A 22918-nucleotide genomic window follows, 5' to 3' on the forward strand; every position below is an offset into this window, starting at 1 on the left:
AAGCTCTCCTCCCACTGTCCCCCCCCCACCCCATCCTCTGAAGCCAGGCTAACCTGGCCCTCTGCCTCACAACCTGAACCCCTGCCTCCCCGTGACCACAGCCCAACAACCCACTGTGCTTTCCTGGGTGTGGGGGCACCCTTCCCCACTCGAGCCTCCGTTTCCCAATCACTCTTTCCCACTGGGGCTAGGCTTAGACTGCCCTCTGGCCCCCCAGGGCTGGGGACAACTGAACTTGGGTGGCAGCCTCACGAGTCATGGGCCCCAGCCCATCCTGCAGGCAGGCCCGGAGCTCCAGGAACAGAGCCCAGGCTAGTGGGCCCCGCCACGGGCCAGTTACCTGCCCTGTGGCCAAAAGCCTTCACCCAAGTCTGACAAGTTTTCATCCCAGTCCCCTCAGGGGATCGATCATCCGCTTGCTTGATTATTGCCGTGTGGAAGTCAAAGGCACACAGAGACTCATTTTAGAGAAACGGACTTTATTCTATTGAAATGTGTAAATGGATTTTGGCACGTGGGGGTCGGGGCAGGAGACTGAGGAGGGCAGGGTCATGCCCCCACGGGCTGGACAGAGGCAGGGACTCTCTCGGCTCAGGCATCCTGCTGCTTCAGCAAGGGTGGAGGAGTGGCACCGAGCCTCCTGGGGCCCGGGGGCTGGCAGTGTGAAGCCATGGACGAGTGCTCCGTCCGACCCCCTCACAGCCCAGGCTGGACAAAGGGAGAGCCACCTGTGGGCGGCTAGGGTTTGAAGTGGCCCTCGAGGTCTGAGGTTAGGAGGTCGGAGATGGCTCTTTGGGGGCAGAGGGCAGGAGTTGAGAGTGCTCCTCGGGGTCAGAAGGCAGGGAGTGGGAGGGTGGCCCTCTGGGGCTGGAGCTCAGGGCCTGAGTGCCACCCTCAGCCAGCAGCCCCCCGCAGCACCCCAAGCTCTCCGAGTACAGCTCCTGGTTCTGTTCCTTCCACCGCCGGAACTTCTCCGCAGTCAGATGGGGGTCGTCCAGCACTTCCTCCAGGACCTGAAGCTCTTGCAGCTTGGCCTGAGAGTGGAGGGGACAGGGGCTAAAGGGGCCATGCCACTCAAGGAGGAGGTGCCCAAGCCCAGAACTGAGCCTGGAGTCCAGCATCCAGAACCCAAGACCGGACTCCGTCTGGGCCAGATCGTTGGATCAGGCAGGGAACTGGGTTGACAGGTCACATCCGGGCTCAGAGCCTAGGGCATGGCCCAGCCACAGCTGGGAGCATCTGGACCCTGGAGCCCGGGGTGGAGCTGGGAGCCATCAGGCAAAGCCAGCAACACGGCCCTGCTCATCTCAGAGCCCTGCCGCTGCCCTGGCTGCCAGCTGACCTGGAGGGTGCTGCGCAGCACCCGCACGCGGTGCGCCTGCTCGTTGAGCTGGGGCTCTTGGTGTCGCCTCATGAAGGAGCTTCGCCACTGTTCATGGGTGAGGGGCTTCGGCTGGCCCAGAAGGGACACGCCACCCTGCCTCAGCCCCTGGACCATTCTCTCCAGCACCCCGTCGTCAGTCTCTGTGGAGGGAGGGTGTGGGATGAGAGGGTGCCCACTCCGGCCCCCAGGCCCAGCCCCCAGCCCCCAGCCCCAGTGCAGCACCTGAAGGGGGACCGAAGGAAGTTCTCGGGCTGCCCAACGTGGGGGTGGTTGCAGGTGACATGTCTCCATGGAGGGGACTCCAGCCGTGGGCTGGGCAGGGCTGCAGGCAGGGTGGGGCAACAGGAGGGGTCAGAGTGAGCCCCAGGCCCTGCCCTTCCCCAGCACCTTCTACTCACCGAGGACGAGCGTGATCCAGCCTCGTCGTCCGGCTCTTCGGCTTCCGTCTCGCTGTAGCAGTCTGTGGTGGGAGGAGCAGTTGGGGAACCCATTAAGCCCGGGGCTTGGGGAGGGAGGCCAAGCGATGGGTCAGGACATCTGAGTTCCCAGGGAAGGCGGAAGTTCGGGTGAGACCAGGGTGCCCTCTCTCCAGCCCCCCGTGAGATACCCACCTTCCTCTCGGGAGAGGGAGGCCCGGCCTGGAGACTGGTACTTGGAGATGCAGGTGATGAGATGGCGCACCCACCTGTGGGGGGACCAGCGGGCCTCCGGGAGAGACCGAAAGACATGGCAGCCATCAGTCTCCAGTCTCCGAGGAGCCTTGGTGGCGCAATGTGTTAGGCGCGGGGTGGCTAACCACAGGGTCGGTAGTTCAAACTCAGCAGCTGCTCCTCAGAGAAAGAGGAGGCTGTCTGTTCCCATCGAGTTGCACCATCTCAGAAACCCTAAGGCACAGTCCTCCTCTCCTCCAGGTCACCTGAGTCTGACGCGAGTTGAGGGCCTGCCTGGGTGTCTGCTGAGGGAGCCCCAAGGGCACAACAGGGACATACTCAGCTGCCCTTGGAAAGGTTGGCTGCTCGAACCCCACCAGGCACTGCCAGGGAGACAGACCTGGTGGCCTGTCCCACCCCCACCCCCACCCGTGATGACCACAACTGGGGCCGCCCCGGAGGGCAGGTCTCCACGAGGTTGCTATGGGCTGGAGAGTACTGGCTGGCACCTAATGCTGACCGCCAGGCTGGATGGCAGAGTGCACACCCACACCCATTGCTCATTCCATCCTCGGAGCAGCTCTGGGCAGGGGGCCCATCACTCGTCTGCTTCCTGGGTGAGGACAGTGGGGCTCAGAAAGGTGAGTGCCTTGACCAGCCACTGTCAGAGGGACCCACAAGGCCAGACTCGCAAAGGCTGGGAGCTGGGGTGACAGAGGCACGCACATGCTCAGATCCTCCAGGGTCTCCGCAGCGAAGATGAAGGGCTTGTACACGTTGTGGGTGAGCTGGAACACACTGCAGGGGGCAGCGGGGCCACACTCAGCCTGGGCTGCTCACCCAGCATCCAGGGAGTCTGTGCTGGGGCACCCACCCACCCCCAGCAGCCCTAGCCACCCGGGCTTACTATTTCTTCTTCTGATCCTGCCCGCTTTCCAGGCTGTAGTTGGAGACATTGATGAGACCCTCGGCCTTCTCATCCTGTTGAGGGTGGAGGGGCACAGGTGAGGAGATCAGCTGGGAACCCCCACACCCTGGAGACCTGGTCAACTCCCTAGCAACCCTTGAGGCAGGGAGGTGAGAGGCCATCTACCCCTGGTCTCTCCTCCAGCAGGAAGCTGGCACAGGGAAGGCTGAGGGGAGCCTCAGAACCCAGAAAGGGGAGCCAAAGACACCCAGAGAAACAGCCGAGAGAGAGAGAGAGAGAGAGAGAGAGAGAGAGAGAGAGACACCAGTATTTGCTCCTTCTATGGACACAAACAGAGCTGCTCATGCGCTGAGTTCCCACTGCCTGGGAGGAAGGTTTCTTTCCCTCTTCCTGTCTGACTCACAGCCCCCACCCCACCCCCAGCACCACTCTCTCTGAAAGGCTCTTGGACTCCTCAGGGTGGACCAGGCACCTCTGCTGGGCTCCCACATGTCCCTAAGCTTCTCCTCCATCATAGCATGGGGTCTCACACAATGTCCTTGACTGGATGTCCACACCCACGCCTCCCAGCCTCTAAGTTCTAGAATAGCAGGGATTGTCCAGTTCTCCCTTGTGCCCAGGGCCAGGGACCCAGCAAGAAACCAAACACATGCTGATGAATAAATAGACTCCACAGACCACCACTGGGGTGGGCTGAGTTCGCAGGGGGGGAAGGCCCGGGGCTGGGATCAAAAAGGCTCTCTGCTGCCGCCTCACACAACCTGAAGAAGCTGCTCAGAGGGACACCCCACAACTCCACCTGTAGTGCATCCTGCTGACAGATGGGAGCGCTGGGCGCACCTGTGACCACAGAGAGGAGTACGGGGTGGAGCTGGGACAGGAGCCAGGGCCTGGGGTGACCTACTGGCTTACCTGCCGGAGGGTCTCACCTGGGGCTGGCGGTACCAGTAGAGCGTGTGTCCTTTGAGCACAAACCAACCGCGGCGCCAGCGCGGGCCCATGAAGCCGCCGGGCACCTTGCGAAGCAGCAGCCAGCCATCGCAGTCCGGCTGGCCCAGCTCCCGGCAGGACACCCGCCGGCGGCTCAGCCGAGTTGCCACGCCTGCACACCAGCAGGGCCGGTCAGCGAGCGGCTGGAGAGGTCCTGCACCCCTCAGCCTGCTCCCTGGCCCCCCAGGAACATCTCCAAGTGACGGACTATCACTAGGCTCATCTCTGGGGTGGGGTGGCTCTTCCCATTTTTAAGAGGAGGGACCTGAAGACCAGAAAGGGCAAGCCTCTGGCTGAAAGGCACAGAGCTGGCATCTCTGGCCCCAGGGGTAGAGAGCTGTTTCAGGGTCAAGCTGGCGTGACGTGTGAGGGGAGCCCCTCTGTGTGGTGTCCCCCACCCCACCGGGAATATGTCATACCTTTAGATTTCTTCCGAGCGGGGACAGGGCTCTGGAAGGGTATTGAAGGGATTAGAGAAGATTCTCAGTCTAGAGCCCCCGGCGTTCTATGCCCAGCCCCGAGTTTACCTTTTTAGGATGTCCTGGGGGCTCCGTAGTCTCTGTTGTCACACTTGGGAGTGTGGATGGGGGTGCAGGGGAGCTGGGTTCAGGGTCAAAGGAAGCAGCGTCTGTCAGAGAAAGAGACCGGAAGGAAGAAGGCACGGAGTCCAGCGCTAGGGCCTGGGGAGGGGCTGAGGTGAGCGGTCAGAGTCACCCAGATGCCTGGCCTGGAATGCTGCTACTTGCTGGGGTGGGGCTTTGAAATTACCTGCCCAGGCAGGTTGGGCCTCAGGACTTGGGCTGGAGGTCAGATCTAGGACAAAGGAATCCTCTGGCAGGGCCCTGGGGAGAGCAAAGGGGCACAAGATGGGCCAGTGGCCCCTTCCACCGGGACAACCCGCCCCCCACCCCCACCCCACACACATACCTCTAGGGCAGAATCTCTTACCTGGGAAACTCTGGGGACAGGGGTGGCGATGATGGGACTCTCAGGCTCGGGGAGACCAGGACCTGAGGGGGGGTCTGCGGAACAATCAGAAATGGGGTGATGAGGCTGACAACAGGGGTCTGAAAGCAGCAGGGACGGTAGGGGGATGGCGGGGGTGGGGTGGGGTGTAGGAGGTCAGGGAGGTACCTGTGGGGGGGTCTCAGGCACCAGGACCTTCTTCAATACTAGGCTGGCCCTGGCTGGCTCCCGCAGTAGCTCCTTCACCACATTCTTATGGGGCCAGCCCACCTGGGGACAGTGAGGCGTGGGCAGCACAGACACCAGGCTGGCACCCAGCTGGGCAGGAGGCTCTGAAGCAGCCCCACCTGCTGCCTCTGCCCCACCCGACTCCTCTAGGAGGCCCCATGTGTCCTTCACCTTGGCCCTGGCACTCCGTTCTGGTCTATCGGCGGAGCTGGCTCCCACATAGAAAGCAGTCTCTCCCTTACAAGTCTGGCTAGACCAGAGGATGTACACTGGTACAGATAGGAACTGAAAATCCAGGGAATCCAGGGCGGATGAGCCCTATAGGACCAGTGGTGTGAGTGGCAAAACAAGGAGGGTAGAGGGAGAGTGGGTAGGAAAGAGGGAACCAATTACAAGGAACTATATGTGACCTCCTCCCCGGGGGACGGACAACAGAAAAGTGGGTTGAGGGAGACGTCGGACAGGGCAAAAATATGACAAAATACCAATTTATAAACTATCAAGGGCTCATGAGGGAGGGGGGAGCGGGGAGGGAGGGGAAAAATGAGGACCTAATGTCAGGGGTTTAGTGGAGAGGAAATGTTTTGAGAATGATGAGGGCAATGAATGTACAAATGCGCTTTACACAATTGATGTGTGTATGGATTGTGATGAATGTTGTATAAGCTCCCAATAAAATGATTTTGAAAAATAAAATTAAATTAAATTAAAAATATTAAAAAAGAAAGAAAGCAGTCTCTCAACCCCGGGCTCCCAGCAGAACCCTTGGTTCCAGCCCCGCCCTCCAGCCCTGCTTTCTACACATGCCCCACCTTCGCGCCCCAGGAAACCCTCCGCTGCACTCACCACCACCTGATCGTTGACCTGGACAATTTCATCTCCAGGCAGGATCTGCAGTCGGCAGCTGGCGGGGACCTGGTGGAGGACTCAGGGTTCAGAGAGTCGGGTCTCCTGGGGCCTGGGGCTGGCTGGGTTGGCAGGCGCAAAGGCCTGGCAGTACGTGGCTGGGAAGGGGGCAGGTGGGCTCTCACCTGGGGCCCCACTCGAGACACGAAGTGCAGGCAGTTGCTGGTGGTGTGGATTTCCAGGCCCTGCAGAGGTGGAAGCTGGGTCAGCGAGGGCTTGGGCAGGAGGGCCAGGGGGCAGGACCTCTGCTGGACAACAGCATGCCGGGTAGGCAGAACTGGAGAGGGTGCTGTCCAATTAGATCCTGCCTCAACCTGCTGGGGCTCTGGGTTTGGGCCCTCTCTGGGCCTCCGTCTCCGCCTCCCAGGGCCGCAGGGAAGCTGGGCCCTAGAGGCACTAGACTCTTGGCAACTCTCCTGAAGGGATGCGCAGACATGGGCAGGGCTCCTCAAGTAGGTCAAAAGTTAGAGCTATGCCCACGTCATCTCCCCTAACGTGCCCCAAGTCCCTGTCCCTCAGGACTGGGAAAGTGGTACATGGAGATGAGCCTAGCTAAGTCCCCTAGGCCCCCGCTTTTCAGGCGCTAATCACCAAAGAGTCTCTAGAACCTGGAATCCTAGTTCAGGGCCCAGGCTAGGTGACGAGGGGTCGGAGGCGGGAGCCAGGCCTCACCAAAGGCTCATCCAGCTGTACTAGCTCCAGCACGGCCTGCTGCTCCAGCAGCTCCTCGGGGCTGCAGCTCAGGATGTTGTGGCAGATCCCGGTCACGTGGCCGCACTGGGAGAGCGGAGCAGCGTGTCCAGCCCAAGCGTGGTTGGCTGTCTGTCCCCGCTCCCCTGCCCCCTCACAGACTCACGATTCTCAGGACTCTGCTCTCCTTCTCAGCCGCTGGGGAATCCTGGAAACGTTGAGAGAAAATTGGGGTTGCACTGAGGCCAGGGAAAGTGGGGTTCCCGGTCTTCTCTCCGGCTCCCCTTCTCCTGGCCCCTTCCAGAATGACTGGCCCTCTGAGCTTTTGCCTCTCTGCTTCCTCCCGCTGAGACTAGGCCCCTAGAACTCATTGGACATGCCCCTCTCCCCACCTGCTTCTGGGAGTCAAATAACCCAGGCTTCCTTTCCCACCTGCAGACCCCATGCCACCACCACCCTGTACCCAGTAGCTGGATCACTTCTCTGCCTGCCCTTGCCTAGCCCAGCCTTCACACCAGATCCCATGCTGATTCACGAGTTATAAAAAGCTCAAGCCCGATTTGGTCTCTACGGCCTGGGCCAAGCTGGCTCTTGGATCTCCTACCTCCTGCAGAGCCTGGGCCAGCTCCCCGCACAGTTCCCCGATCTCCTGGCAGGCTGAGAAGTCGTTTAAGTGGGAGAAGAGGTACCTGGCAGGATGGGGCGGGGCAGTGGTTAGAGACCGCGCTTCACAAGACAGTCACTTTGGCACTCTGCTGGTGATTCACCCGAGGTTGGGTAATGCCTGCTCAGAGGGGCTGTGGTGTAGACCAACGATTCTCAAGCTGTGGGTCACCACCCCTTTGGGGGTCGAAAGACCCTTTCACAGGGGTCGCCCGATTCATAACAGTAGCAAAATGACAGGGATGAAGTAGCAATGGAAATAATTTTATGGTTGGGGGTCCCCACCACATGAGGAACTGTATTCAAGGGTGACAGCGTGAGGAAGGTTGAGAACCACTGGTTTAGATGGAAGGAGATGGTTTAGCCCAGAACGTACTCATCGCGTGCCTAACACATTGACAGACCTTTGCTGGAGGCACTGAGGTGACAGACATCAGTAATGCTTCCACTCTGACTGGAGTGAGTATTGTGAAGGACAGGAAGCTCTGAGGGGGCTGACAGGGAAAGATCCCAGAGGAGGTGACATGTGACCTGTGACCTAGGAGGAGCAGAAGCAGCCAGGGAAGAGGGCTGGGGGGAACACTCTGGCAATGGCTGTGGATATATATGACTGTTGTGACCACAAGCTAGCTAGAGGGCACCCAGGCACCCAAGCACCTCTGCATAGACGGTGCGGCACTGAGAGGAACCCCGCTCTGCCCTGCTCTGCCACCTCTGCACGAGAGCCAAGCTCTGTCTTCTTCTCCCAGGCCCTTCCGCACTGCAGAGGAGACCAGGGCGAGCAGGGCCCCGCGAGGAGCCTGAGGTACCTGTTGAGCCAGAAGAGGAGGGTGCGAGCCTCATGCACCAGCTCCACTGCGGCACTGAAGACATCCGCAGGGGTCTCGTCGCAGGTCCCCAGGTGGCCTTGGACTAGGCTCTGGAAGGTGTGGGTCCCCGCCAGCAGCCGCTCGGTCAGGCTCTGCAGGTTCTCTGTCTGCAGTCCTGAAGTCTGTGCCGGTGAGGGGAAGGTCACCTCCTTGGCAGTGGCTATGGCCCATCAGCACCCCACCCCCCCATCATGGTGGACGCTGCAGCCAATGTATCCGCCATTCCCTCACCAGGGCCCGGAGCTGCTCCACGCCATCCAGGATGAGCTCCTGGTGACCCAGCGGCCACACGGTCAGAGCCTCCAGGCTGCGGGGGCAGAGCTGGAGCAGGTGCTTGCCCGGTAGCTGCCAGTCCTCAAAGGGATAGTCCTGCAGGGTGTCATCGAGGCCTGGAAGGAAGCAAGGGTCGGCATGGAGGGTGGCACCTCCTCTCAGGCCAGTTCTGCACCCTGCACAGCCCTTCGCCCTCCCTGAGCCCCCGGTGGGGTTCTTCCCACTTCAAAGACGAAGCTACTAAACTGAGAAGGGAATCAGGGCACTAACTCTCAAAGGGTAGCCCCCAAATTAGCAGCACCAAGGTGACCTTGGAACTTATTGGAAATGCAAACTCTAAAAATAATTTATAAATTATCAAGGGATCATGGAGGTGGGGCAGGGAAGGAGGGGGAAAATGAGGAACTGATACCAAGGGTTCAAGTAGAAAGCAAATGTTTTGAGAATAATGATGGCAACAAATGTACAGATGTGCTTGACACATGGATGGATGGATGGTGATAAAGAGTTGAATGAGCCCCCAATAAAATGATTTTAAAAATAAAGCAAACTCTTGGTCCTCCCAGTCTGGGTAGATCAGTGTCTCTGGGGTGGGGGTAGGGTGGTGGGGAGGCAGCTGGGCCCAGCAGTGTATGTTTAAGAAACCCTCTGGGTGACTGCGGCTCGCTCAAGTCAGGGGACTGCTGATAGAAAGGACAAGAGCATGGGCGATGGAGTCCAGCTGAGCCAGTGCCTCAGTTTCCTCATCTACAAATGGGGCTGATAAAAGCATCTACCATCTAATCATATGAGGATAAATTACACGCTACAAGTCATGCCCTTGGCCCATTCCCTGGTTCATAGTAGACAGTCAACGGCCCTGTCATTATCACCAGCCTCTTTGCATTGGCCTACAAAGCCCTCTAAGAGCCAGTCACTCCCTGCCTTTTCAGCTGTCTCCTAGGGCAGCCCCTCAGACAGACTTCAGCTCCACAGCATAACTCCTGTAGCTCCTGGAAAGTTCTTTTTGTCAAAGGTTCTTCCTTTTGCCTGGGCTGCCCTTCTAACCCCTTCTGTTCTCTTCTTTGCTCCCCGCTTCCAGGAAGCCTTCCATGACTCCAGGTCTAGGTCCTCTTGCTACTACAGTCCCTTGCACCTGCTACGCCGCAGTATTACGACTGGCTAGTTCATCAGGAGCTCTTCAAGACCAGGGGTCTTGGGGGCAGGCTGCTAACTGCAAGGTCAGCAGTTTGAACCCAGCAACCACTCTATGGGAGAAAAATGCAGATTTACAGTCTTGGAAATCCACAGGGCCAGTTCTGCTCTGCCCTGTAGGGGCATGGGTGGAAGTTGACTCACTGGCAGCGAGTTTGGTTTGCTTTGCTTTGCTTTTCTTCAAGGACGAGGCTGTGAATAACCATTCACCCCTGACCCCCAGCGCCCAGCCTGAGCCTATTTGTTAAAGGTAAACCAAACCAAATCCATTGCCTTCAGATTGAGTCGGACTCCCTGTGACCCTACAGGACAATGCACAACTGCCCTGTAGGGTTTCCCAGGCTGTAACTCTTCCCGGAAGCACAGTGCCACATCTTTCTCCCCAGAGCTGCTAATGGATTTGAATTGCTGACTTCAGTGATCAGTTGAGTGCTTAGCAACTGCACCACCAGGACTCCCTGGTACTAGGTTGATTGCCATTAGGTGCCATTCAATTCCTAGTGACCCTATGTATAACAGAGCAAGACACTGCCCAGTCCTCGTCATTCTCACGTTCATTACTCTGTGTGAGCCCATTGCTGTAGCCACTGTACCAATCCAGGGTATCAAAGGTCTTCCTCTTTTTTCTTGCCAGGGACTGGTCTCTCCAAAGTACATGAGAGGAAGTCTGGCCATCCTTGCTTCTACGGAGCATTCTAGCCAAGACAGATCTGTTTGTTCTTTCAATAGTACTCCCAATGTTCTTCACTAGCCCCCCAAATCAAATGCATCAATTCCTCTGTGGTATTTCTTATTCACTGTCCAAATTTCACATGCATACGAACCAAGTGAAAATACCATGGCTTGGTTCAGGCCCCCCTAAGTCCCCATAGTGACGTCTCATTCTGGAACACTTTAAATAGGTCTCGTGCAGCAGATTTGCCCAATGCAGTATGTCCGTACAAGGGAGACATTAAAAAAATGTTTTTTTTAAATAAGAGTAGTATTTATTGAGCGCTTACTATGTGCCAAGGAAAAATTTAAGGGCTTTCTGCATATTAATACATTTTGTCTTCACCCTATCTCTAAGATGTAGGAATTTTACATCTCTAAGATGTAAAATCTCCATTATACAGGCGGGAAAACTGACATATAGGGAGGTTCAGGACCTTGCTCACTCTTGAGGGAATTCACCCCATCTTGAGCCAGCCTTCTTCACTCAGGGATGCGTATGGGGCCCATAGTTCCCCCTCATTTGGTGCGCCATGACGAGCCCTGGGCTGGGAGTCCATTAACCTGCCGCTCCCTGATTGTAGCCGGTCCAGCAAGTCCTTTCTCACCACCAGTGAGGGTATCGAGCTACCTTCCTCTCAGCTGGAACCAGAACCAAACTCAGAGCCATCAAGCCAATTCCAACTGACAATAGAAGAGGGCAGAAGTGCCCTTATGTGGTTTCCAAGACAGTCAATCTTTACAGGAATAGACAGCCTCATTTTTCTCCCACAGAGCTGCTGGTGGGTTTGAACCTCTCACCTTGTGGCTAAAAGCTTACTGCATAGCCCACAATGCCCGAGTGCTCTTCCTCAGAGCCCCATATTGAGCTGTATGTGCTTTTGCCTTTGTCTCATTTCTGTCCCTTCTATGAGAGCAGCATTGCCGTTCCCATTTTCTGGATCGGGAACCGGAGACCTATGGTGAATGGCAGTGCTGGACCTCAGACCCAGTCTGGGAGTCTAACTCCTGCCCAAATCCCTACCCTTCCTGGGACTGGTCACTCTGAGGGCCCCCAGCACTCCAGCTCCATCCCCTGGGAGGGCCTCCTAGGCCCTCCCCTGGGCTGCAGTCAGAAGGGCCTCACTTTGAGGAGTGTTTCTGCAGTTTAGAACTTTTGCCATTCACTTGGGATCCCTGTGAGCCTGGGGGCAGCATCTGCTCCCCACCCTGAAGGGGCACTAGGTGGGGCAGTCAACTGCTTTCCACTCTCTCACTACCTTGAAGAGCCTCAGTGTGGGGAGATGGGCCCATTCTACTCTGAAGCGTCTGAGCAAATCACTTCCTTCCTGGTTCGGAAAAGTGGGTTTAGTAACAACCCCCTGGGCCCTGGGGCTCGGGGAAGATGAAGGCGATAGTGTGGGCGTGGGCCTCGCCTGGCCGCCCTCTGTTTTCATTACACAAGCGCCGCCTTCCCATCCCCACCGCGGGGGCATCTTGGGAGGCTGGGGAGACGAAATACCCTCTTCAGGGTCCCCGGGCCTTCCAGGGTCTCGTCCGATCCTGTGGCCACCATTGTATTTGGTACCTGGCCGACGCACTTTAAATATTTGCTGACTGAGTCAACGGACACAGGCCACAGGTCCTTTTTCCTTCTCTTCCTGTCCTCTCCCCGGGCTGGCCAGGCCTCCCCCCACAAACCCAGCTCTGTCCCGACCCCACCCACCTCTTAGCCAAGCTGCCACCTTCTCCGGGGTCCAGGCGGCTACGGGTTCCATGGTAGAGTCCTTCGGGACTCCAGATCGGTGCCCGTTCAGTCCGGCCCTCGCAGGAATTTCCGCTGCGGAGACCAGACCTGGGCGGGGCCGGGGCGGAGCCGCCGCATACCTGTGCCCACGTGGCCGGCCAGGTGAGACGCTGCCAAGCCACTGGTCCACGTCCTGCCCATCCGCACAGAGAAACCGCCCCCCTGCCCCACCCTCCAGCTTGGCGGCCCGCCTAGGAAGTTGTGGCCCAGCCCTGTGATTAGGGCCCTTAGGATCTTAACCCCCAACTCTTCAAATTACAGGATGGGCCCGTCCCTCATGCAATTCAAAAAGGGGCCAAGGGAGCAGGTGAGCAGTCTAGGGGGCAAGACCCCTGGTGCAAGTCCTGGCTCACCAGCTGTTAGCTCTGTGATGGGACTCAGTTTAACCTCAGGGCCTGTAAAATGGGCATCAGGCTGCTGTGCAGTCCCCGAGGAGGGAACCTTTAGAAGAGGGATTTTCAGTCCTGCCTCTGGACAGTTTGGTCAATTTTCCTGAATAATGCTTTTAAAAGCATACTATAAAATGCTTACAATTACAAGGAGAATAATTATTATAAAACTTATTTAAATACACAAAATTAAAAGATACATTCTGAATTGGGTGAAGGTTTACAGAGCAAATCAGTTGTTGCGTTCAGCAATCCGTGCACATCTTGTTTCCTGTCATTGACTGCAATCTCCTCGTCCCACTGCCACTTCCTGTTTCCAAGCCACCTCCCTTCCTCACCCTTCTAGCCCTTTGAACTCTGTCCTTGGGCAGTGGCTGCCCTGTGATCTCCAGTGGTTCTAAGGCAGTGGTTCTCAACCTTCCTAATGCCACGGCCCTTTAATACAGTTCCTCACGTTGTGGTTACCCCCTAACCAAAAATTTTCGTTGCTACTTCATCAATTTTGCTACTGTGATGAAGCAGGGGACCCCTGTGAAAGGGTCATTCGACCACTAGGTTGAGGACCACTGCTCTAAGCAGCTGACCTCACAATGCACTAGCAAGCAGGTCCTAGGCTGGGTCCACAATGAGAAACAACCCAGGGAAAACCTTTTAGGAACTCCCCATGCCACGCTCCAACTTTCTTTAGTTATTCTGACACCAACTTCTCTCACCGCACAGTACTTTGCTACTGGGCTCCACAACTCATTGCAATGGTCACACTGAACTCAGACAAAACTCACAGTTTATTAAGGAACATCACAGGTTACCCTAAGTCCAAAGACAGTCAGTGGTCCACAGCGGTGACTTTTCTCAGCCAACAGTCTTTTTCTGGCCCTCAGTCTTTCAGCCGTGGTCCTTTGGCTTTTGTCTCCACGGGTCAGGAAGCTGGTCTGCTCCTCTACCTCAGTCTTACAGCTGCCTTGCCTCACCTCTGGTCTTGGCCTGCATCCCTTGCTCTGTCCCATGGTCCCCATGGGGCAGCCTCTGCTGTCTCTGGTCTTGGCCTCTGCCACTTCAGAGATCTTGATGGTCTGGGGTTTCTTCGTGTCCCCGATTCTGAGGTGGCTCTGATGCAGAGCAGTGGCTTTGATGGAGGTGTGGTTTTTGCCTTTCAGCAGACCATACCCCCAAGGAACAAAGGGTAGTAACGGTTCACCCCCTCGACCAAGGTAGAAACTTAGTCCGCCTTTCATTCTGCCCATTAGCAGAGCAGGGAAGTTCCTCCAAAATGTGAGTAGCACCATGGGGGGCATGGGCTAGAATTTATGTCACATAATGAATTATAACTAGAAGGGCCATATGAATTGATTACATCTCAATAGTCTCCCCAACTCCATGAGGCGGTGGTGTCCTCAGCTGAGGGTGGGAAAGGACGGGGTGTCCCCGTGGGAATCCATCTCCGGGAGAGGGCTGGTAGATCTAACAGGGGCTACCCTGCAGGAAAAGCGAGGGTTGCTTGGAGGGGCTCATATAGCAGTTGTCCAGCGGCATCCAATCATTTGAGGTAGAAGGCCTAGGCAAGGGCTCGGGGAGGTCCTCCCCAGTACCTGGTCCACAGCCGGGCCTCCTAAGCACTGCCATGGCCTCGCCTCCCTGTGGTTGGGGGAGGCGCTGCTGCTCAGGCCTGATGCTGATCTCCCCTGACAGCTGCTCCTGAGGCTGGCAGGGCGGGCAGGAGGGTGGGGAGAAGGGGCTGGAGTTAAAGGTCTAGCAGCCCCACTCGCTGCCAGACCTGGGCGGGCAGGGACTGGTAAGCACCTTCTGAGGGCCTGGGTCCCATGCGGGGGGATGTCAAAGATCTCAAGACCCTGATTTCTAGCCCTTGGCACTCTGTACTTCCGTATTTCTCAAGCCCACCCTCACCCCACAGGCCGCCGGGGAGACCAGCATCCCCCACCATGGGATTTCGACGCCTGACCCCAGGCTACTTCCGAGTGCTACAGGTAAGTACCTCAGCCGCTGGCTTCCAGCACCACCGGCCCCTTCCTCTCTCCCCAGACCAGGCCTGAGCTGACAACCCCCCAGAGCCAGGCTGGCATGTTCCCTGCCGCCTGAGCAGTCGGGGCCCAGATGGGCAGTGAAGCGAGAGGGATTGGGGTGGAATCACCCCGAGGCAGCTATGGCGCCCATGTCTCTTTCCCCAGCTGCACCTTCTCAGCAATCCCCTTCCCTCCACCTTCCCAGAATTCCCAACCAACGGCCGAAGTGTGCCCTTTGTGCATCCGCAGATGCAGGTGACCGGGGAACTGAAGGCAGAGCCGCGGAGCCGGCTGGCAGGGGTTGCAGCCACGCTGCTGGCTGTTCTCGGGCTGGGCGGCTCCTGCTATGCTGTCTGGAAGATGGTGGGGCAGCGAACACCACCACAGGCTCCATGATGAAACAGTCAAGTCTCTCACTGCAGCCCAGCCCAGGGGGAGGTGACCATCTCAGGAGTTTCCTCGTGTGTGTGTGTGTGTGTGTGCCCTACCCTCACTGGAAACAGGACAAAAAAGTCTGACTAGCCACCCCCACAACACCCCAATTAACCTGTGTGGTCTGGGGGCTCCAGCTCAGATGTCAGAGTGCAAAGAGAAGGTAGGCGTTCAATTCTAAAGCTGGACCAAGTGGGGAGCAGACAGCGGGGCCTGCTGCTTAAAGAGGGAAACCCTTACAGGTCAGGGGATTTGGAGGAAGGTGGGGGCTCTGGCCTGGCATCTGGGGAGTCAGAGGCAATCCCTTCTTTGTCTAGCTCCTTTATTGGACATGGCACCCAAAGAGGTCATCCGTTCCCCAAACCCTGGGTCACGTTGGGTCAGTCTCTCCCAGCCCAGTCTTTTCAACACTGTCCACGGGCTGCTGCCCTGACGCCTCAGATCATGTCAGGTGGAGGTGTCCATTTCTGGGACATCAGTGGACACCTCTGTGGGCACTGGCAACCGCTTGGGGGGCACATAGGAGCCCATGCCCGCTGCCCTCTCTGCCTCTTCCTGACTGTAGGGCTCCACGCACAGCTGCTTCAGCCTGGGAGAAAGAAGGAGAGGAGTTGGAACCGCCTGCCTGCCTGCCTGTCCGCCTGCCCGGCACCCATCAGTCGCCTCCGACTTCTCCGTACCTTTTCTTGTGGTCTTTGGATCGAAAATGGGTCCTGAGGTTGGCGGAATCCACGAAGTATCTCCTGTGGGGACGGGAAAGGCAGAGGGGAGATAGTGCCCTGTGCGTCCACCCACCTCTCAGCCCCAGTTCGTTCCCTGACGCCAGGCTCCGGGCCTGGGGGAATGGGAGGTAGGACGACACACGGGTTGCAAAAGGCGACCCCCGCCCCCCGACCTCACATTCCCGGATCCTCACGCGCCCCCTCCACTTCCCCAGGCCCGGCCCGGCTCGGACTCACGCGCAGGCCAGGCAGCGATGCAGGCCGCCTCCTGGCAGGTCCGGGTCGGGCTCGGCGTCCGGGCCGGGCAGGGGCCGAGCGGGACCCTGGGGCCGCAGCTCACGGTGAATCTCATCCAGGTCCGGCCGGCGCCGCTTGGCCTTCATTTGGCGGGCCAGGGAGTGCGCGCGGTGGGCGCCGGTCCGGCGGGAGCGACCCATGGCCGCTAGAGCCCGGAGCACTGTGGGCAGCACACGTGCGGGCTCTTCCGGACTGCTCGATGACGTCACGCGACGCCGGGGGCGGAGACGGCCGGCCGGCCCGCCTCCGATGACGTCACTGGCCCAGCCAGCCGCTGGAGCGCCCTCGGGCGGCGGTGGACGTCAGTGTCGAAGGGGCAGTCTGCCGCAGACCTCCAGGAAGAGCTGGGCAGTGCGCGTGGGAGGGCTGCTCTGCCCACCCCTTGCCTGGCCCAACCTATCTCAGTTCCATCTACCGACCCTGTCACCGCTTACTGGTTCCCAAGCCTAGGCTCCGTGGTGGGGATGCATTGATAAATGTCTGTGATATCAATAAATTACTGAATTTGGATGGGCGTGAATGTTTGGATTCCGGCCCCAACACTGCCTCCTGAGACCCCTCCAGGCCCTGACAAAGCCCTCTCATGACTCAACTAGCCTCGTGGGGCTCGGGCCTCAAGGCATCCAGGACAGAGGATCAAGAGGAGGAGCTGTTTGAAGAACCCTGCCTGGCTTCTGCCTCCTTTCTCTGAGCCCCGAACTCCCACCAGCGGGCCGGCTGCAAAGGCAGATAGAGCCTAGGGGTTTTGTGCCGGGTGGTGTGAGGGCCAAGGAGACTTTGCCAGTTCGCTGTTGCCTGGTGCCACCCAGGCTGGCCAGAGGCAGCTCTCAGGGACAGGCAGGAGGACTTCAGCAATAATTCAGGGGTTCTAGCTCTGTAGAACCTGTTGCCAGGAAACAGGGAGACAGGCACGTGCATCCCTCGGGAAAGGGAATCAGTTTCCAGCTCAGACAAAGTAGGGAAATGTAAGCCGAGGGTGAGGGGGCCTGTTGGGGGCCTAGGGGCCTTCCCTCTCTCCTCTCCCTGAAGGCACAGGTGGCTCCAGGGCCCAAATACCTGATGAATGGAAAAGCAGGTTTATCTGGAGCCTTTCCAAGAGCTCAGGCTCAAGGCGTCCTCCCTGCCAGGAAGGAGGCCTCTGTGGAGAGAGGTGTCTTCATGATCCTTGGCCAATATGGGTCAAGGAAAAGGCTGAGGTGGCAGCAACCCTCACCCACCTCCATCCCAGACTCCTTAGGATCGGGTTCACCAGCTGGGCCCCATGCCAGCAGGGGAAGCTGGTGCATCTTTAATGAAGTCACTGGATCCCTGGGACAATCTCTTGGACTCACCACATTCCTGGAGCCAGAGCCCACCAGGTGCCCACTGAGCCACCGCTTTCCAGTGCCTGGGTGCTGGGTCCAGCTCCCCTGCAGCCATGAACCAGGCCTTCTGGAAAACCTACAAATCCAAAGTGCTTCAGACCCTAGGTGGAGAATCTGAGGAGAACCTGGCTGAGGAGGTAGGTAGCATCCATGCCTACTTGGTGGGGCCTGGGCAAAGGGGCAGCAGGACTGAGAAGAGCAAAGAGGGGCAGGGGACAGGCAGGCTCTGAGCAAGAGAGAGACACAACTGAGCAGGCGCCCTTGGCATACGCAGGGGATGGCAAAGCCAGGATGGCCAAGAACACTGAGGAAAAGAAGACCAGGGGGTCAGGGGAGGAGTAGTGCCCATAGATCTCAAGGGTTGTCACCTGGGAGAGATTCTACCAGCCTCCATGAGCAGTAGCCTCATGGGGTACACATCAGCTTGACCCAACTTTCTAATGGACAGAGGTGAGCAAAAGTGGGACACCGGCTTGCACCGATAGTGACCTCTTTACTGGAAAGGCAGGGCGAGTGGCAGTGATAAGTGCCGGAGTGGCCCGGGCAAGCAATGTGTGCTAGGAGCCCTGGTGGCCTAGTGGTTATGTGTTGGGCTGCGATCCTCAAGGGCAGCAGTTTAAAACGACCAGTTGCTCCTTGGAAGACCGGCCTTCTAGTCCTGTGGAGTTACAGTCTCAGAAACACAGGGGCAGTTCTTCCCTATCCTATAGGGTCACTATGGATTTTTGAGAGTGTGAGTGGCACTTGTACTCTGAGGGTCACCATGGCAGCCTGGGACCAGAGCCATCGTGGACCGTGCTTTGTTCTGACAAGGCTCAGAAACTGAGAACCACCTAGAGTCTGTGATAGAAGGCAGTCATACAAAGAAATGTGGCAGGGACAGGAACTAGTCCTGTGGGTATGCGTGGGTGTGCATATGTCTAAACGGTTTGGTGGTGCAGGCTGAGCCTGTGGGTCACTGTGGATGGTGGCAGGGTTGGTCTCTGGCCTGTGTGAAATCCCCAGTGAAGGGGTATGTGCAGGTGTGAACGAGATATAGGTCGTTTCAGGTGTGTACATTTTAGGTCGAAGTGTATGCCTGCATGCCTCTGTGCCAGCATTTCCAGGGTTAGGTTTGTGTGATGTGTCTGTGTAAGTGTGTGTGGACATCTGGGAGCGTGGAGAGGTTGTGAGTTCTGTGAGCGGGCCTCTGTCTGCAGTCTGGTAAGTGTACGAGCAGGCATGATATAGCTGTGTGCATGCTCATTACAGGTGACTCACACCACATACATCTGTGTGGAAGTGTGAAGAGCAACCTGCTCACGTACAGGTGTGTGCTGACATAAGAGTGCACGCTTTTGTCCACGTCTTTGGGTGCATCCGGCCACGGCTGTGGGGCGCAGGTGTGTGTACCCAGTGCTTTGCTGTACAGAAATGGCGGTGGTAGCTTTGTGTATAGGCAGACCTATGTGCATTCCTGTTCCCCTGAGGAGAGTGTGAGGGGTACAGGTGTGTATTTAGTTCTGTGAAGTTTTGGGGGGCCAGGCTTGTGGGGGACAACCCTCTAGGGCTTCTCATGCCGGGTGGGGGATCTTGTGTCCTAGAGGGAGAACCCGGTGTTGGTGGAGTCTGAGACAGCGGAAGCAGCTGAAGAGGCCTTCAACCCCATGTCACAGCTGGCCCGGAGGGTGAGTTTTCCTTTCCTTCATCCCAGCCTAACTCCGCTGCTGTGGGGTCCTGGATTCCAGGTCCCGGGGGTGATGGGGCCGGGCTCTGACGCTGAGCTCCTTCCAGGTTCAGGGAGTCGGGGTAAAAGGTTGGCTGACCATGTCATCTCTTTTTAACAAAGAAGACGAGGACAAGCTGCTGCCAGCAGAGCCTCCTGCAGACCAGTATGTGTGGGTGACAGGGCATTCTGGGAGGGGCTTGGGGGCGCCCCTTCCCTGGTGCCCTTTCCATTGGTTCATCCTTCCACGGGACAGGGGCTGAGGAGGGGCAGCCTCTGGCTGTTTCCCTTCCTCTCAGCAGGAAAAAAGCCAAAGCAACCAAGTGAGGGATTAGGTTAGATCTCAAGAGGAACTTCCCCGTTGTTGGGGTTGGGGTCCTAGAAGGATTCATGGGCTCCCCCTCTCCTTATCCACTTTGTGGGGGTCAGAATGGTGGTCATCTCCCTAGAATCTAGCAAGAGAGGAGAGGTTTGGATGTTTGGAACAGGGGGTGGTCCAGATCAGTGGTTCCCTGACCTTCCCAGGAGCTGTGACATATACATTTTCCAGGCCCTTCCTTTAGAGAATACAGTCCAGCAGGTGTGAAACGAGGGCCCAGCTTCACTGAGGATTCTACAGTACCGCCCATTGTCTTAGGAGGTCTTTGGTGCCTGGGGCGGAGGAAGGATGGAGCAGTACTCTCCACTTCGCCTGCCCCAGGGTTTCTCTCTTCCTCCCTCCCAAGTCTTCGAGGACTCACTGGTCCTCAAACCTGAAGGATCTCCCCCTCGAGCCTCATCGCTCCTCCTAGATTGGCCTTCCACCCACATCCACCTGCTAGCTGTTCGAATCCCTCTCTTCCCTGAGCTGCTCTAGGTCTGGCTACTTCTCTTTGGGTCGCTCCACCCAATTTTCTCCTAAGCATCCTCTCTCCCTTTTCCATTCCGGCTTTCCCAGGATCTCCGAACCTAACCCCTCCCCAGCCCTGCTCCCACAGGCTCCACCCCTGCTCTCCCTGAGCTCCGCCCCCAGCGTCTGGCCCCGCCCCCTCCAGTGGATTCCACGCCCGGCCCTTTTCCCACGTCTCAGGGCTCTTCCCCGTGCCCGCTCCTCGCCTCCTAGACCTAGTCCCGTCCCCAAGACCTGGCCTTGCTCTCTCCCGAGGGGTCCTGACTTAGGCTCCTTCTCCTCATCAGACTTCTTGCTTAGTCCCCTGACCTTGTCCGACCCACGTCCTTTCCCAGGGCTCTGAGTCCGCCCCTCAGGGCGCAGGCCCCGCTTCCTCGGTCCCGGGCCGCTCCAGTCACCTGACCAGGCCCTTCCGCCCCTGCGCTGGCCCTTCCTCCCCCGGCCCCCTGCTCCTCGGGTTTCTCTCCGCGCTCTCCGTTTGTCCCCTGACCCTCCCCTCTCGCACAGCCCGCTGGCGGCGCGACCCCCGTCGCAGGCGGCAGCGGAGGCGGAGCCCCGCGGACCGGGCTTCTGGGACGCGTTCGCCAGCAGGTGGCAGCAGCAGCAGGCGGCGGCGGCGTCCATGCTGCGTAGCGCCGAGCCCCCCGCGGAGCCGGACCCCGAGGCCAGCGAGGAGGCCGACGAGCGCCCCGAGCCGCCGGACGCCGACCCTGCGGCCGGCTTCAAGTGGGGCTTCCTCACCCACAAACTGGCCGAAATGAGAGTGAAGACTGCGCCCAAGGGCGACTAGCCGGCCGGCGGAACTGGGCGCCTGCTCCTCCCCAGCTCCCATAAAAGCCTGTGGCCGGACCCCTGGTGTGGCTGCCTGCTTTTGTCCAGACGCAGGGGAGAGGTCTGCTTTGGGGTGGGGGGGCTTCTGGGCCCTAAAGGATCTCGTCCCCACAACAGCCTAAAACCCATTACTATCCAGGAGCCTTGGCCTCTTAGCAACCCCAGAGGACTTAGTGGAACTCCTCCATAGAGTGTCCAAGCAAATCTTTCCTTAGAAGCGGATCATTCCCCTGGGGTGGGTTTGTATCGGGACCTCTCGCTTAGCAGCCCAGCACTTAGCCACTGGGACAGGGAGAAAATGAAATTCCGAATTATCCTGCCGGGGTAGCTTAGGTATCAGACATAAGGCAAAACTTTCCAGGGAGCTGGGGAGCTTCAGGGAGTGGGCCCCATCACCCTGTTCAGCCTCTTTGACATCGACAAACGTGGCCTGTGCGGCCCTACTAGGGGCAAGGCTGGGGTTGCCGTAAGGAGATGAACAATTCAGACTACCCGCGAGTCCCACACAAAGCGACAAGAACTCAAGTTGAGACCCCAAAATAGTGCAGTCCTCGGAAGCTCAGAGGAGATGAGGGGGGCTGGGGAACTCGGGCAGACTTCCTGAAAGAGAGCATAGCTCGCCTTTAAAGGGTTAGATTGAGAGGAGAGGAAAGGTAAACTGGGGCAAAAGGAGAAGGCCCGTGAACACAGGCCTGGAAGGAGAGGGTGTGGATCTGTGGGAACCAGAGGTAGTGAGGGAACGAGGTCGCCATCAACAGATGGAGGTTCATGAACCCCTTCTTTCCTGCCACCACTCCAGGGCCGCCACATCCCAGTGCTTCACACCTCGTGACCAAAGGGGGACGCAAAGCTCGGGGAGTAGGGGCTTTTAGACCCCCACCCCACCTCCGTCCCTGTCACCAGCCCTAGTGGGGACCGACCTGGGTCGGTGGAGGAGATAGTCATGAGAGCATTGCCCTTGAGTTGATTGTGATTCGTGGCGACATAGGGTTTCAGAGACTAAATCTCTACTGGCGCAGAATTCTCTCTCCCACGGGTTTGAGCCACTGGCTCTAGGATGAACAGCCCCACGCTTCTCCCACCTGGGGTCCTTGTAATAGCATGGGGCAAGGGCGATGACTTTGAAGCAGCATGATGAAATAGTTGCAAAGCGCACTGCAAATTCCCGAAATCAGACTCATAACTATTCAATAGTTCCGAAGTACCGGAACGCTATAAATCGGAACCGCCGAACTAGTACTGTACTAAGATTACCAGTGGTGGTGTGGTTACACGCTGTGCCTGCAAGGTCAGCCCTTGGAAACCACCAGTCTTGCCTTGGGGAAAGGGCTACGCTTTCTGCCCTGGCGATGGGTTACAGTCCCGGAAACCTACAACGGCAGTGCCACCCTGCCCTACAGGGACGCTCTGAGTCCCTATCGACTCAGAGGCAGTGAGTTTGTTTGATTTAATGCTACTCTACTATGGACACTAAGTCGGCGGTTTGTGGGGTCCTTTATAACCGCCTCTCCCCCTCCCCCCGATTTTTTAAAGAGAGGTCCAGCTGAAGCTCTGGGAGATTAAGTGGCTGCCCAGGGGCGCAGCCCCAAACCCACACGAAAGCGCACCCTTTTAAGCACGCCAACTCACCCCACCCCCTTTCCTTACCATCTGTGACCTAATCCGACCACACGGTCCATTAAAAATGCCGTTTTCCTTTTATTCAGCAGGCTTTTTTGATCTCCCACCGTAGTCCTTAATCCCCAGGCCCGGCCTCCACAGAAGCCACAGCCCAGGGAAGGGGCTCCGGGATCATTTTGTCCAATGTTCTGGTGGGAAACCCGGGAGCCCAAAGGAAGGGCTTTGCCAAAGGTCTCCCGCGCATGATGGCGGGGCGTCCCCGCGGCGCCCGGGTCCAGCCCCGGCCCTCGGGGGCCCGCTCGCGCGCGTGCGGCCGCGCTCAGACCTCGGACTCGCGCGGTGGGTCCCTGGCGCGCAGGCAGCCGTACAGCCACTGGATGACGCGCGCGTTGCGCTCCACCACCGACACC

General features: G+C 58.1%; 5 protein-coding genes across 5 annotated transcripts in view; 2 read left to right on the forward strand and 3 right to left on the reverse strand.

Moving 5' to 3' along the window:
- Window positions 1–468: 468 nt before the first annotated feature.
- CNKSR1 (connector enhancer of kinase suppressor of Ras 1) lies at window positions 469–12219 on the reverse strand. The gene is given in 22 exon segments (XM_045298974.1): window positions 469–808; window positions 810–1034; window positions 1343–1524; window positions 1607–1706; window positions 1783–1844; window positions 1996–2069; window positions 2761–2832; window positions 2942–3015; window positions 3892–4064; window positions 4372–4402; window positions 4480–4580; window positions 4721–4794; window positions 4901–4974; window positions 5087–5188; window positions 5993–6061; window positions 6178–6237; window positions 6725–6829; window positions 6909–6950; window positions 7347–7431; window positions 8215–8396; window positions 8506–8663; window positions 12158–12219. Coding segments are annotated over 22 exon segments (2421 nt in total). The 5' UTR covers window positions 12210–12219; the 3' UTR covers window positions 469–484.
- A 2348-nt stretch (window positions 12220–14567) lies between these two features.
- Window positions 14568–15069, forward strand: ZNF593OS (ZNF593 opposite strand). Its single transcript, XM_045298928.1, has 2 exons — window positions 14568–14612; window positions 14898–15069. The coding sequence occupies exons 1-2, from the start codon at window positions 14568–14570 to the stop codon at window positions 15042–15044; spliced, it is 192 nt and encodes a 63-aa protein (XP_045154863.1). The 3' UTR covers window positions 15045–15069.
- Window positions 15070–15385: 316 nt separating this feature from the next.
- Window positions 15386–16274, reverse strand: ZNF593 (zinc finger protein 593). The gene is made up of 3 exons (XM_004705088.2): window positions 16040–16274; window positions 15761–15823; window positions 15386–15669 (listed from the first exon to the last, which is right to left on the reverse strand). The coding sequence occupies exons 1-3, from the start codon at window positions 16237–16239 to the stop codon at window positions 15528–15530; spliced, it is 405 nt and encodes a 134-aa protein (XP_004705145.1). The 5' UTR covers window positions 16240–16274; the 3' UTR covers window positions 15386–15527.
- A 1242-nt stretch (window positions 16275–17516) lies between these two features.
- Window positions 17517–20906, forward strand: CUNH1orf232 (chromosome unknown C1orf232 homolog). The gene is made up of 4 exons (XM_030887941.2): window positions 17517–17600; window positions 19047–19130; window positions 19237–19334; window positions 20565–20906. The coding sequence occupies exons 1-4, from the start codon at window positions 17517–17519 to the stop codon at window positions 20845–20847; spliced, it is 549 nt and encodes a 182-aa protein (XP_030743801.1). The 3' UTR covers window positions 20848–20906.
- A 1921-nt stretch (window positions 20907–22827) lies between these two features.
- FAM110D (family with sequence similarity 110 member D) overlaps window positions 22828–22918 on the reverse strand; it is a 1062-nt gene continuing 971 nt past the window's right edge. Inside the window, exon 2 of the mRNA XM_004705339.4 lies at window positions 22828–22918. Within this exon, the coding sequence (XP_004705396.1) occupies window positions 22828–22918 (91 nt within the window).

Source organism: Echinops telfairi, unplaced genomic scaffold, assembly GCF_000313985.2.
Source record: "Echinops telfairi isolate 266 unplaced genomic scaffold, ASM31398v2 ScPeMD7_7457;HRSCAF=8495, whole genome shotgun sequence".
In the NCBI taxonomy this organism is placed as follows: domain Eukaryota; kingdom Metazoa; phylum Chordata; class Mammalia; order Afrosoricida; family Tenrecidae; genus Echinops; species Echinops telfairi.

Coding starts and splice junctions, on each gene's coding strand:
- ZNF593OS (XM_045298928.1), top strand. CDS start 14,568: ATGGGATTTCGACGCCTGACCCCAGGCTACTTCCGAGTGCTACAG. Junction 14,613..14,897: donor GCTACTTCCGAGTGCTACAG/GTAAGTACCTCA, acceptor GTGCATCCGCAG/ATGCAGGTGACCGGGGAACT.
- ZNF593 (XM_004705088.2), bottom strand. CDS start 16,239: ATGGGTCGCTCCCGCCGGACCGGCGCCCACCGCGCGCACTCCCTGGCC. Junction 15,824..16,039: donor CATCGCTGCCTGGCCTGCGC/GTGAGTCCGAGC, acceptor CCGTCCCCACAG/GAGATACTTCGTGGATTCCG. Junction 15,670..15,760: donor TCCAAAGACCACAAGAAAAG/GTACGGAGAAGT, acceptor TCTTTCTCCCAG/GCTGAAGCAGCTGTGCGTGG.
- CUNH1orf232 (XM_030887941.2), top strand. CDS start 17,517: ATGAACCAGGCCTTCTGGAAAACCTACAAATCCAAAGTGCTTCAGACC. Junction 17,601..19,046: donor AGGAGAACCTGGCTGAGGAG/GTAGGTAGCATC, acceptor CTTGTGTCCTAG/AGGGAGAACCCGGTGTTGGT. Junction 19,131..19,236: donor TGTCACAGCTGGCCCGGAGG/GTGAGTTTTCCT, acceptor AGCTCCTTCCAG/GTTCAGGGAGTCGGGGTAAA.